General features: G+C 44.1%; 2 protein-coding genes across 9 annotated transcripts in view; one reads left to right on the top strand and one right to left on the bottom strand.

Moving 5' to 3' along the window:
- FAAP24 (FA core complex associated protein 24) overlaps positions 1–11,805 on the bottom strand; it is a 20,961-nt gene extending 9,156 nt beyond the window's left edge. Inside the window, exons 1-4 of one of the 4 annotated variants that reach the window (XM_056525771.1) lie at positions 11,683–11,805; positions 9,414–9,530; positions 9,175–9,314; positions 8,432–8,584 (exon numbers count right to left, since the gene is read on the bottom strand). In XM_056525771.1, coding sequence (XP_056381746.1) covers positions 8,432–8,584; positions 9,175–9,314; positions 9,414–9,525 — 405 coding nt within the window. In that variant the 5' untranslated portion in view covers positions 9,526–9,530; positions 11,683–11,805. Of the gene's footprint in view, positions 1–8,431; positions 8,585–9,174; positions 9,315–9,413; positions 9,531–11,253; positions 11,502–11,682 lie in introns of those variants that run through there. The other 3 variants (XM_056525770.1, XM_056525768.1, XM_056525769.1) reach the window with 3 other exon arrangements.
- Positions 11,495–13,916, top strand: part of CEP89 (centrosomal protein 89) — a 256,966-nt gene continuing 254,544 nt past the window's right edge. For 4 of the 5 annotated variants that reach the window (XR_008845109.1, XM_056525754.1, XM_056525757.1 and 1 more), the window contains exon 1: positions 11,504–11,635. Coding sequence is in view for 3 of the 5 variants with exons in the window: in XM_056525754.1 (XP_056381729.1) it covers positions 11,567–11,635 (69 nt within the window). In the remaining 2 variants the exon portion in view is untranslated. Of the gene's footprint in view, positions 11,636–13,916 lie in introns of all 5 variants that reach the window. The other variant, XM_056525755.1, reaches the window with a different exon arrangement.

Below are 13,916 nucleotides of genomic sequence, written 5' to 3'. Positions count from 1 at the left end.
TTTCATGAAAATTTAGCATTTTCTAACTTTGAAATGTCTGCTTGTAAGGAAAATGGACTTTCTGCAGACATTAGAGGGCTTCAAATTATAGCAGCAATTTTCACGAAAACTTTTCAGGGACCAGTTAAGATTGAAAAGGATTTGAGGGGTCTTTCTGTGAGAAATACCCCATAAATGACCCCATTATAGAAACTGCACCCCTCAAAGTATTCAAAAGGACATTCAGTAAGTTTGTTAACCCTTTAGGTGTTTCACAGGAATAGCAGCAAAGTGAAGGAGAAAACTCAAAATCTTCATTTTTAACACTCGTATGTTCTTGTAGAGCCATTTTCTGAATTTTTACAAGGGGTAAAAGGAGAAAAATCCCCCCCAAAATCTGTAACCCAATTTCTCTCGATTAAGGAAATACCTCTTATGTGGATGTAAAGTGCTCTGCGAGTGCAGTAGAGGGCTCAGAAGGGAAGGAAAGACAATGGGATTTTGGAGAGCGAATTTTGTGGAAATGGTTTTTTAGGGGGCATGTCACATTTAGGAAGCCCCTGTGGTGCCAGAACAGCTAAAAAAAAAAAACACATGGCATACTATTTTGGAAACTACACCCCTCAAAGAACATAAGGGATACAGTGAGCCTGAACACCCCACAGGCGTTTGGGGCTTTTCGTTAAAGTCGGATGTGTAAATGAAAAAAATAATAAGATTTTTCACAAAAATGCAGTTTTTTGCCCAAATTTTACATTTTTACAAGGGGTAATAGGAGAAAATGCCCCCCAAAATTTGTAACCCCATCTCTTCTGAGTATGGAAATACCCCATCTGTGGACATCAAGTGCTTTGCTGGCGCACTACAATGCTCAGAAGAGAGTCACATTTGGCTTTTGGAAAGCAAATTTTGCTGAAATGGTTTTTGGGGGGCATGTCGCATTTAGGAAGCCCCTGTGGTGCCAGAACCGTGGACCCCCCCCCACCACATGTGACCCCATTTTGGGAACTACACCCCTCACGGAATGTAATAAGGGGTGCAGTGAGCATTTACACCCCACTGGCGTTTGACAGATCTTTGGAACTGTGCAAATGAAAAATTTTATTTCTCATTTTCACGGACCACCTTATTACATTCCGTGAGTGTTGTAGTTTCCAAAATAAGGTCACATGTGGGGGGGGGGGGGGGGGGGTGTCCACTGTTCTGGCACCATGGGGCTTTGTAAACACACATGGCCTTCAATTCCGGACAAATTCACTCTCCAAAAGCCCAATGGCGCTGACATGTACAGTGTGTGCTGCTCACTGTGTTTACAACATCAAGCACACAGATAGTAAGAGCAATTCGCTGGCAGCCATTACACAGAGCAGCACTGACTCCTGGGAGTTGTAGTCTGGGCTGCAAGCAAGGAAAAATAATATTCAGGAGACAACAGGGGTAACAGGAGCTGGCAAAATCACTACAGGGGACACAGAACAGATATTGTGGTGGCTTTGGGGCATTTTTATTTTTATTAACTTCCCCAGAGCACCCTGGTTGGCACCATGGTTTTTCATATAGCCGGCAGGCGATCATGGCGCAATGCGCCCTTCTTCTCCAGCAGGAGCAGTCCGTCCAACTGTGTTCAATGATGGGAGCTGTAGTATGAGAGAAGGCTCCTGCCAGGGAAGCAGGCAGCCTGCTCCCCTTGTTAATAACTTATGATCGCAGCAGGTATTAGGAGTGAAACCCAATGCGATCAATCCCTCAGCCCCTGTACTACTACCCCAAAGACGGGCAACCAAGGTAATACGGCGAATGGGAGGACTACAGTACCCAGAAAGATTATCAGAATTAGGGTCATTTAGTTTAGAAAAAAGAAGGCTTAGGGGTGACCTAATAACTATGTATAAATATATCAAATTTTGCATTGGTTGTGTCAGTATTTTTGTTTCCTGCTTTGGGGGGGAAAAAAACTGATACAAAAACGTATTGCAAAATGGTGATGTGAATGTAGCCTAACATTTATTAGTTGGAATAAGTTACATAAGGCTTGGGCACTAGTTACCTGGTGCTAGTTACCATTCAACACATACAGTGTTTTCTTGGAGGAATTACGTGCCTTTTTTCTTATATTTAAAAAAGGAAAAGGGGCGATTCAAACTTTTATTAGCGAAGGAGTTAATTCACATTTATAAACTTTCTTTTTTCCCACTATTCTTTAGTCCCCATAAGAGACTATTACATGAAATCTTTAGATTGAAGACACTAAACAATGCTGCTCCATAGAACAGCATTGATCAGCGTTATTGGTGCTCCATTTCTACAGGCTGCCATGGCTTCCTGCAGCATTGGAGTGCCGATTGGATGCTGAGGAGAAAGATAATCTCAGCTGATCGGGACCAAGCCTCGGATGTCCCAATTGGCTCCACTGAGCTACCAGCATGTAGTTTTTCTAATTTTAGAAGCCGCAATCAACTGTGATCACAGCGTCTAGTGCCAGATTTCGGCCTGATTGGTAATGTCTGGCATTAGCCATGGTACCTTGCTGCTCATAGTTTTGAGAGCAGATTCCTCAACCCAAGCAGGCTCTCATGTCCTAGTGACGTTAGAGTGAAGATATTAGTATATTCATTACGGGGGCGGGCAGTGAATATGGAGGGGGCATGGGGGCTTGGAAAGCCGGCTCCCTGCCTTCATTGCACACAGAAGCACAATAGCAAGAAAAGAATAAAAGGTCCATAACTTTGCGAGCACTAAACAGATTCAATTAAGTGACAACTGTTTTTCTCAATTGGGTCCATTGGGGGGACACAGACCGTGGGTATATGCTGCTGTCACTAGGAGGCTTGACACTATGGTAATAAGAAAGTCGGCCCCTCCCAGCAGGGTATACCCGCCTACAGGCATCTGAGCTAAACAGTTTTAGCTTAGTGTCTGTCGGAGGCAGTTCTCCCGACCTGATCGCTTATTTTCTTAGTTAGGGAAGTTTAGTTAGAATTTTTCTCCCATTATTTTTTCTTTTTTAGGTGGGGTCTCAGGAACCCGGTGTTCACTGTTTCCCCATTTGCGAAGAAGGGGCACAGACATCGAGTCATGTACTGTCAGCCCCTTCTCGCCAAAGGTCAGCACCTGGGGTTTTACTTCATGGGTCCGGGTCCCCCTAACTCCCTGCTCGTCTCGCTGTCTCAACCCGGCATGATGCAGGTGACTAAATGCTGACTGAAGACTTCATTAGGTAAGTTTCTGCGGACAAGGCGATTTGCCGCAGCTCAATCTTCAAGCAGGAAAAACTTACTGTAAACCCGCCCGTGAGAATGTACCCTGTACATTCACATGGGGTGGGGTCAAACCACTAGCTGTTTCAAAACTGCAACTCCCAGCATGTACAGACAGACCGTGAATGCTGGAAGTTGTAGTTTTGCAACAGCTGGAGGCACACTGGTTGGAAAACCTTCAGTTAGCTTCTGTTACCTAACTCAGTATTTTCCAACCAGTGTGCCTCCAGCTGTTGCATAACTACAACTCCCAGCATGTACTGATCACCGAAGGGCATGTTGGGAGATGTAGTTATGCAACAGCTGGAGGTATGCAACTACAACTCCCAGCATGCCCAGACAGCAAACTGCTGTGTGGGCATGCTACGAGTTGTAGTTTTGCAAGATCTAGAGGGCCACAGTTTAGAGACCACTGCACAGTGATCTCCAAACTTTAGCCCTCCAGCTGTTGCAAAACTGCAAATCCAAGCATGCCCACACAACAAAAAGCTGTCTGGGCATGCTGGGAGTTGTAGTTTTGCAACATCTGGAGGGCTACAGTTTAGAGACCACTGTATGGTGGTCTCAAACTGTAGCCCTCCAGATGTTGCTAGGCAACTCACCGGCTTAGGTAGGATCCAGGGAGCCGCCATCGCGGTCCTCTTCTGCCACCGATTACCACTGCCGATTGCCGCCCGCTGCCACCGCCGATGGTTAAGTGGACCTTCGGCGTCGGTCCTTCCCTGTTCTGCCCAATCTACTGTGGGTGGGCAGAACGGGGAACCCAAAAGTTAACGCCCCCGATCTGCTATTGGTCATTGCTTCTAGACAACCAATAGCAGAAATAGGAGGGGTGGCACCCCTGCCACCTCACTCCTATCCCTTCAGGGGGATTGTGGGTGTCTTGGACAACCCCGATCCCCATTATTTTCCGGGTCACCGGAGACCCATATAAAACGGAATTGCCGCAAATCGTCAGTGTGAATTCACCGGCGATTTGTGGCGATCGCCAAGATGGGGGTCTAATGACCCCCCTCCCCCCCCTGGGCATTTGTGCGGGGTGCCTGCTGATCAATATCAGCAGTCACCCCGGTCCAGGCCCTGCCCGGCGGGGAACAAAATTCCCACGGGTGTACAGGTACGTCCTGGTTCCTTAAGTACCAGAGTGTCAGGATGTACCTGTACGCCCTGGGTCCTTAAAGGTGAACTACGGGATTGAAAATTTTATCCCCTATCCTAGGGGTTAGAGAGGGCGTGTTGACCACCGCACGAAGCAGCGGCCGACACGCCCCCTCCATACACTGCTATGGGAGAGCCGGAAATTGCCGAAGGCAGCGCTTCGGCTCTCCCATAGCAGTAAATGGAGGGCACGTGTCAGCCGCTGCCTCGTGCGGTGGTCGACATGCGCTCTCTATGCAAAGAGCTGGGGCCCCGTACCGGAGATCGTGGGGGGCCCCAGCGGTCGGACCCCCCGCGATCTGAAACTTATCCCCTATCCTTAGGATAGGGGATAAAATTTTCAATCCCGTAGTTCTCCTTTAACTGGTTAAGCATTAATAAATCTTGGATGCTTTAACTTATGAATTTGATTCCAAGAATGTTTTTTCGTGACATATTCTATAATGTGTTTCACAGGAATAGCAGCAAAGTGAAGGAGAACATTCAAAATAAATTTTACACTAACATGTCCTTCTAGACCCATTTTTTTAATTTTTACAAGGGGTAAAAGGAGATTTGTAACCCAATTTCTCTCGAGTAAGGAAATACCTCATATGTGTATATAAAGTGCTCTGTGGGTGCACTAGAGGGCTCAGAAAGGAATGAGCGACAGCAAATTTTGCTGAAATTGTTTTTTGGGGGGGGGGGGGGGGGGGGGGGGGGGGGGTATGTTGCATTCTGGAAGTCCCTATGGTGTCAGAACAGCAAAAAAAAAAAAAAAGAAAAAAAAAAAACACATGGCATACTATTTTGGAAACTACACCCCTCAAGGAACGTAACAAGGAGTACAGTGAGCCTTAACACCCCACAAGTGTTTGACAACTTTCATTAAAGTGGGAGGTGTAAATGAAAATTTCTTTTACAATTTTTACAAGAGGTAATAGGAGAAAATGCCCCCCAAAATTTGTAACCCCATTTCTTCTGAGTATGGAAATACCCCATGAGTGGAAGTAAAGCACTCTGCGGGCAAAGTACAATGCTCAGCAGAGAATGAGCCACAATTGGCTTTTGAAAAGCAAATTTTGCTGAAAAGGCTTTTGGAGGGCATGTCGCATTTAAAAAGCCCCTATGGTGCCAAAACAGCAAAAAAAATTTTTTACATTTTATTTTTTTTCACCAAAAGTGTTACCCCAAAGTTTTCATTTTTATAAGGGGTAATAGGAGAAAAAGCCCCCCCAAATTTGTAACACTTTCTTCTGAGTATGGAAATACCCCATATACGGATGTAAACTGCTCTACGGGCAAACTACAATGCTCAGAAGAGAAGGAGCACCATTGGAGAGAGAATTTAGTTGGAATAGAAGTCGGGGGCCATGTGCATTTACAAAGCCCCCATGATGACATGTGACCCCAATTTGGAAACTAGACCCCTCACAGAATTTTATAAGGGTTGCAGTGAACATTTACACCCCACTGGCATTTGACAGATCGTTGGAACAGTGGGCTGTGCAAATGAAAATTTTAATTTTTCATTTTCACGAACTACTGTTCCAAAAATCTCTCAGACACCTGTGGGGTTTAAAATGCTCACTGCACCCCTTATTACATTACATGAGGGGTGTAGTTTCCAAAATGGGGTCAAATGTGAGGGGAGTCCCATGTTCTGGCACCATGGGGGCTTTGTAAACGCACATGGCCTTCAATTGCAGCCAAATTTTCTCTCCAAAAGCCCAATGGCGCTCCTTCTCTTCTGAGCATTGTAGTTTGCCCGCAGAGCACTTTACATACACATTTGGGGTTACAAATTTTGGGGGGCTTTTTTTTTTTTTTTTCTTACTATTATTACCCCAACTTTGGGGTAACACCAGCATTTTAGTGAAAAGAAAAATCTTTCATTTTCATGTCCAACTAATGAAAATTTGTCAAGGGTGTTAAGGCTCACTATATCCCTTGTTACGTTGAATGAGGGGTGTAGTTTCCAAAATGGGGTCACGTGGGTTTTTTTTTTTTTGGGTTTATGTCAGAACCGCTGTAAAATCAGCCACCCCTTTGCAAATCACCAATTTAGGCCTCAAATATACATAGTGCGCTCTCACTCCTGAGCCATGTTGTGCGGCCGCAGAGCATTTTGGGGTATTTCTGAACTCAGGAGAAATTGCGTTACAAATTTTGGGGGTCTTGTTTCCTTTTTTCCTCTTGTGAAAATGAAAAGTATGGGGCAACACCAGCATGTTAGTGAAAAAAAAACTAATTTACACTAACATGCTGTGTAGACCCCAATATTTGATTTGCATAAGGATAAAAGGAGGAAAACCCCACAAAAATTGTAACAATTTCTGCCGAGTACGGAAATACCCCATATGTGGCCCTAAACTGTTGCCGTGAAATACGAAAGGCTCCGAGGTGAGAGAGCGCCATGCTCATTTGAGGCATAAATTAGGGATTTGCATAGGGGCGGACACGGATACAAGCGTTACTCTTGCCACCGCCACCACAAATGCCCTAAGCCAGTGTTTTCCAAACAAGGTGCCTCCAGCCGTTGCAAAACTCCCAGCATATATAGAAAAAAGGATGTATAACAAGTGTATACAAGAACCAGTCCTCTAGAGCCAGTAGAAATAAGAAATGAGAAAATAGGAAAGAAAATAGAAAAGAGATGAAAATGAATGAAATAAAAAATTCTAAAATGATAAAGATAATACTGTAGTGAATTAAAAGATGAAAATTAGATATATATTCCTTAATAGTCCCGAATTAAAGTTGGAAACATGAAAAAGATATAACACATTTATTCATAATGTAAATGTGTCATAATGTAAATGTGTTATATCTTTTTCATGTTTCCAACTTTAATTCGGGATTATTAAGGAATATATATCTAATTTTCATCTTTTAATTCACTACAGTATTATTTTTATCATTTTTAGAATTTTTTATTTCATTCATTTTCATCTCTTTCCTATTTTCTTTCCTATTTTCTCATTTCTTATTTCTACTGGCTCTAGAGACTGGTTCTTGTATACACTTGTTATACATCCTTTTTCTATATATACCTTTAGGTATGTGGGGTATAGACCTACCCAGTTAACCTCGAGTCAGCTGGCTGAGTGAGATACACAATTCTTGTTGTATTATTTTCAAAACTCCCAGCATGCCTGGACAGTCAGTGGCAGTCTGGCAATTACAACCGCCCCCCTGTACAGCCGGAGGCTCTGTTTTGGAAACGCATTTTTATTTTTGGGTGTAGTGTAGTTAGTGTTTTTAGAGTACATTCACACGGGTGGGGGTTTACAGCGAGTTTCCTGCTGGGAGTTTGAGTTGCGGTGGAAAATTTGCCGCAGCTCAAACTTGCATTAGGAAAATCACTGTAAAGCCCTGCCCGTGTGAATGTACACATTGTGGGGGGTAGGGGGGTTTACAGCCGCAAACCTCCAACTGTTGCAAAACTACAACTCTAAACTATGAACTGACAGACTGTGCATGCTGGGAGTAGTAGTTTTGCTACAGCTGGAGGCGAACTGGTGGGAAAACACTGAATTAGGCAACAGACTTGTACTGACAGCCGCTTGTTGCCGGGCATGCTGGTAGTTTTGCAACATCTGGAGGACTACAGTTTGGAGACCACTGTGTAGATGTTGCCCAGACTGTCTGGACATGCTGGGAGTTGTAGTTTTGCAACTTGTTAGGGGGAGGGCACTTACCCCCGTTATTGTGGATGCTGCCGCCGGACCTCTGCGCACCCACCGATTCCGCCGCACACCCGCCACCCCTGCACACCCCATCGCTGATCGGGTTAATCAAATGGGTCCCGGGGTGTCGGGCGGGAGTGGTCTCCCGCCGGACACCCGGGACTTTAGCGAATTAACCCGATCAGCACCGCTGGAGCGCGCATTTAATGAATGCCACCTATATACGGCGGAATGCGCAAAGGTATAACGTCATCCGCCGTATAAAAGGTGGCGTTCTGAGCGAAGGGGGATAAAGAAGGTCAAGTTCCCAAAAGACTTGCATACCATATATATTTACAGTATAAGAGTTTTATAAACCTATTTACTTACTAAATGAAATATAAGCTGAGCTGCTTCACTCTGACTGGTAACAGGGAGTAATGCCATGCCGAGTTCTAGCACTACAAAGTTCTGCACAGGAGGAAAGTACTGGTCACTGAGCCGTGTCCTCTCGACTAGAACAATGCCCTTCAAGTTGCATGCCTTTCAAAAATTAAAAAGAAAGAACTTAGGTGGGATAACTGGATATGTAGACAAGAGCAATATAGAAATCTGATAAACTGAATGCTGATTGGTTAGTTCTATCAACTCAAGCATCATTGTAGGAGAACTGTATAAAAGCAATTCCATAATAATAATAATAATATATTATCAGAAAATAGAAGCAATATGATCATTTAATTGTAATTTATTTGCCCTGCAAGAGCAGGAAGCCAACAGTTGTTTCTGACTGCCTGCATCCTGCCTATGAAGCAGCATAAAGAGCAGGCTGTCATAAAACGTCCATAGATGTATAAATCGTAAAAAAAATTATAATTCTGAATTTCTTCTGGCTTGGGCTAGGATAATCACATCTGCGTTGAAGACACCTTTTGGAGCCTCCATCACAGAGTCTGTTCAAATGACATGACTGTTTTTTTTTGTCTGGTTAAAATCCAGTGAAATGATAGCTACCATGGGGTCTTTGGGTGCCTCATGCAGTGGTATTCATGTAAATCCCTGTGGTCCTTGTGATATAAAAAAACATGGTGAAAAAATACATTTTTAAGAGTTTAAGAGTGCAACTGACGTACCTTACGGAAACGGACAAGTCTTCTTTTAAAAGCATTTCCTGAAACCAGATCACTCTCTGATATATACAGGACACAGGCTCGATTCGACAGATGAAAGTCTACTAGTCCTAAGCCATCTTCAAACACCAGCTTTACCTTCCCTAAAATATAAAGATTTCCATGTTGGGGGGCATTGTGGCTAGAGGACGTTGAGGGGGCACCGACCTTTGGATAGAATGTTTCTATATTTTATTATATACCTTGTAACAATTGTGCCAGTTCAGTTCCTCTCCATTTTTCGCTCCCAATGATGTGCCCATAGGGCACGGCGGAGGCTCCAGCCCTGACTGGCGTGTTCTGGGTTGCTGACATCGAATCTGTAACAGTGTAATGATATAAAAAGACATGCTGTAAAAGAAGTAAACACATTGAAATGAAGTGCAACATGTACAAGTTGTCAAAGCATTAAAGGGGTTATCCAGGAAAAAAAAAATTTTATACACCAACTGGCTCCAGAAAGTTAACCAGATTTATAAATTACTTCTATTAAAAAATCTTAATCCTTTCAGTACTTATGAGCAGAAGCAAATCCCCATAGCAAACCTCTTCTACTCTGTGCAGTTCCCGAGACAGACAGAGAGGTCAGCAGAGAGCACTGTTGCCAGATGGAAAAGATCAACTCAACTTCAGCATCTGATAATTATTGGAAAGATTAAGATTTTTTAATAGAAGTAATTTACAAATCTGTTTAACTTTCAGGAGCCAGTTGATTAGGTGCACGCCATCGTCTGGGCCTTGGTTAGAGATCCCAAATTCAAGATATCCACAGGAAAAGACGGCAGCACAAAAAATATATCCAGATGAAGGTTGCACCTTTGTATTGTGCTGAGGATGAAATAAAACTTCACCTGGATATATTTTGTTTGCTGCTGTCCTTTCCTGTGGATATATATATATATATATATATATATATATATATACATATATATATATATATACGGGGTCAGTACTTTCCTCAGCGAGAGGACACCTCTTCAGGTGTAACGGAGATTCAAGTTAGGCCATATAGCACTCCGCGGGCTCCTGGGTAAAAAAAAACAAATTAGCTCACCACCTACACAGGTGGAGCGTCCTGCAAAACAGATGGGTCCTCTTCCCTTCTGGAGAGAGTTCCGGCTTGGCACAACTCCCAATCAGTTCTGAGACTTCTTAAATGGAGCCTGAGCTGTTTTGCAGGACACTCCACCTGTGTAGGTGGTGTGGTGAGCTAATTTGCATGTTTATATATCTATATATTTTTTAATTTTTTATTAAAGGGTAGCTCCCACCATCCTATTTTTTTTTTTTTTTGCTAGCCCGTTTCTCCCCCCCCCCCCCCCCCCCCTACGGCACTAGCCCGTACACTCCTCAATCCACAACCCCCCGCCCTGCATACCCCGTTCCCTCATTACACTTGCAGTTACTGCAGAGTCCGGCAGCGGGCGTGCAGGGACAGGTGCGGCAACGAGGCGGCGGCGATGTGCGGGAGGAGTGGCCTCCCAGCCAGTGGCCGGGGAGCCAATGCGCTCGCTCCCGCCTGTCTGATTGACAGGCAGGGAGCGAGTGCAGCCTAACTGAAAAAGGACTGATTGCCACTCCAAAATCAGTCCTTTTTCAGTGGCCGGTTTTTAAATGTAAATTAAACCTTTTTAATGAAAAAAAATAATAATAAAAGTATATTAGAGATATGTTGTAGTACATAAGTACTGCAACATATCAAAAAATAACGTTGGTGACAGTGCCCATTTAAGTATTTTCCTGGAATACCCCTTTAAGTCATAATGAAGAAAGGCATCTGTACTGAAGTCTTTATGAATGTTCTATGGACAAAATTCTAAACCAATAAACCAGTGTTTCCCAACCAGGGTGCCTCCAGCTGTTGCAAAACTACAACTCATAGCCTTTGGCTGTCCGGGCATGCAGGGAGTTGTAGTTTTGCAACAGCTGGAGGCACCCTGGTTGGGACGCACTGCAATAAACTAAGGTGTGCAATCTATAATCTGTCCATGAATTGCGTGAAATAGGCATAATACTACAAGCGCAATAATCTGGTATACAAACCCTTTACCACATCCCAGCACACCGCCGCTCATCAAACAACCGCCAATATCTTAAAGCTGATTGGACACAAAACTGTCACTCTCCGTAAATCAGCCAATCAGTGTATCGTCTCACGTTAAGGGGTGGGCTTTTCCTCTCCACAACCATTAGTTTACTTCCAGAAACTTTTCCTCCGTCACAATGCGTCGTGTTGCCAAGGGCACCAGCATCGATCATTTTGATTGGCCAGAACCAAAAGTCTGGCCAATGGCATGCGGTAATAGTCACTGGGTGCTGTGGGGAAGCGACCGTTGAAGTGATTGAGACGGCTTGTATGTCCAGGGACTCTGCGGCACCATACAACATGTCTTTCCCTTTCAGGAGGCGAAGCGCCAACCAGTTTGTGAGTAATTGTTGTCAGTACAGTGTGGGGAGTGATATCGCTTATACCTCACGGAATGTCAAATCCTATGTGTCTGTCCTCTCGTGATATTGGAGCTACCTTCAGTTGTCCCCAAACTGTGGACCTCCAGCAGTTGGAAAACTACAACTCCCAGCATGCAAGCTGAAAGTTGTAGTTTTCCAACAGCTGGAGATGCACAGCTTGGAGACCACCGCTATATTGTCATGTTTTACTATCATGACGTATTTAACAATGAACTAGGTAAAATAAGATCCAAGAAAGGGAGATGAATCGCGCTGCACAAGAAGTGTGTGTGTATATATATATATATATATATATATATATATATATATGTAAATTTATTGCAATACAAAGGATTCGTGCAACGTGTTTCAAAGCCGTTCTGGCTTTTTTTTCAGGTGGGTGCCTGAAAAGAAAAAAGCCTGAATGGCTTTGAAACGCGTTGCCTTGATCCTTTGTATTGCAATACATTTACCTATACAGTGGTCCCTCAAGTTACAATATTAATTGGTTCCAGAACGACCATTGTATGTTGAAACCATTGTATGTTGAGACCAGAACTCTATGGAAACCTGGTAATTGGTTCTGAAGCCCCCAAAATTTCATCTAAAAATAGGAAAAAGTGAGGATTAAAGAAAAATAAGTAGATAACTAATATATATATATATATATATATATATATATATATATATATATATATATATAAAGCAAATTCTTACATATAAAAGTAAGAAAGATCTGCTGGGAGCTGTATATCACTGTCTATTTCAGTGTTTCCCAACCAGGGTGCCCCCAGCTATTGCAAAACTACAACTCTCAGCATGCCCGGACAGCCTTCGGCTATCCGGGCATGCTGGGAGTTGTAGTTTTGCAACAGCTGGAGGCACCCTCTTTGGGAAACACTGGTCTATGTAGAGGACAGGAGCTTCTTCAGGGTGCTGTACAGTACACACAGTGTCCTAAAAAAAGGTAAATGGAGCCGCCCTCACCTGATGTCCAAAAGAGCAGCTAACCCTGGCACAGGTAAAGAGTAGAGAACATGTAATACCTCCCTGTAATGTAGGGGGCGCTACCTGACACCAGTCAGTGCATGCACTTTAGGAATACAGGGGTTTTACCAGTGAATGCCCATTCTGATTGGTCGGTTCTTCCAGCCATTGACACGTTTCGCAGATTCCATAGCATTGTATGTTGAGTCTGGTTTCAAGTTACAATGGTCCAAAAAAGACCATTGTATGTTGAAACTATTGTATGTTAAGGCCATTGTAAGTTGAGGGATCACTGTATATACTTCTTGTGGCCGCGCGATTCATCTCCCTTTCTTGGATCTCCCTTTCTTGGATCTCCCTTTCTTGGATCTCCCTTTCTTGGATCTCCCTTTCTTGGATCTCCCTTTCTTGGATCTCCCTTTCTTGGATCTCCCTTTCTTGGATCTCCCTTTCTTGGATCTCCCTTTCTTGGATCTCCCTTTCTTGGATCTCCCTTTCTTGGATCTCCCTTTCTTGGATCTCCCTTTCTTGGATCTCCCTTTACCTATATTTGCGCCTGGACGCTGGGAGCCGCAGCAGCCGCTATTACAGGATTCCTTATCAAGCGCATTGAGTGTTGTGCCTCCATTCGCACAACTCGCATAGGTGAGTGCGCTTTGATTGGGCTCTTCACTATCTCATCCATCAGGTTACATTCAGGGGCGCGCACCCTGTTCTATTTTGTATTAACAATGAACTAGGAAGTTCTCCTAGCTATAATGGTAACTATGAAGAGAATTTATCAAATCTGGTGTGTTTTGGCCATTATCAGTCCGCAAATGTCGCTGAGAAAGTAACGTAGGAAGGTGAGTTAGTGTTTTTTTTTTTGTTTTTTTGCAGCCTGGGCACAGGATGAGTTAAAGGAAACCTGTCACCAGTGTCACCTGCACTAACCTGTCATGACCCCCCATGTCCACGATCACAGCACATCACTTATCAATTCAGACGAGCGATGTGCTGCGATTCCGTTCCCCGCCACTCGCCGGGCAGGGATCGGAGCCGGATGTCTGCTGATTTCAATCAGCAGACATCCCAGCAGTGTGTCGGAGGACCTCCTATACCGGCGATTGCTGCAGGACGCCGTTAAGTATTAACCGGCATTCTGCAGCGGTTCCACGTCATCAGGGTCACGTGTGACCCTGTGACCCGGATATAGATGGTGACTGGTGGTGTATTATACACCACCAATCACCATCCGTGCTGTACTGGGGGCTGGCATTGTGGCCACCCCC

The sequence above is a fragment of the Hyla sarda genome, chromosome 6 (assembly GCF_029499605.1).
Source record: "Hyla sarda isolate aHylSar1 chromosome 6, aHylSar1.hap1, whole genome shotgun sequence".
Classification (NCBI taxonomy): domain Eukaryota; kingdom Metazoa; phylum Chordata; class Amphibia; order Anura; family Hylidae; genus Hyla; species Hyla sarda.
Note: the sequence above shows the minus strand (reverse complement) of the source record. Positions and strands in the feature narration are given on the sequence as shown.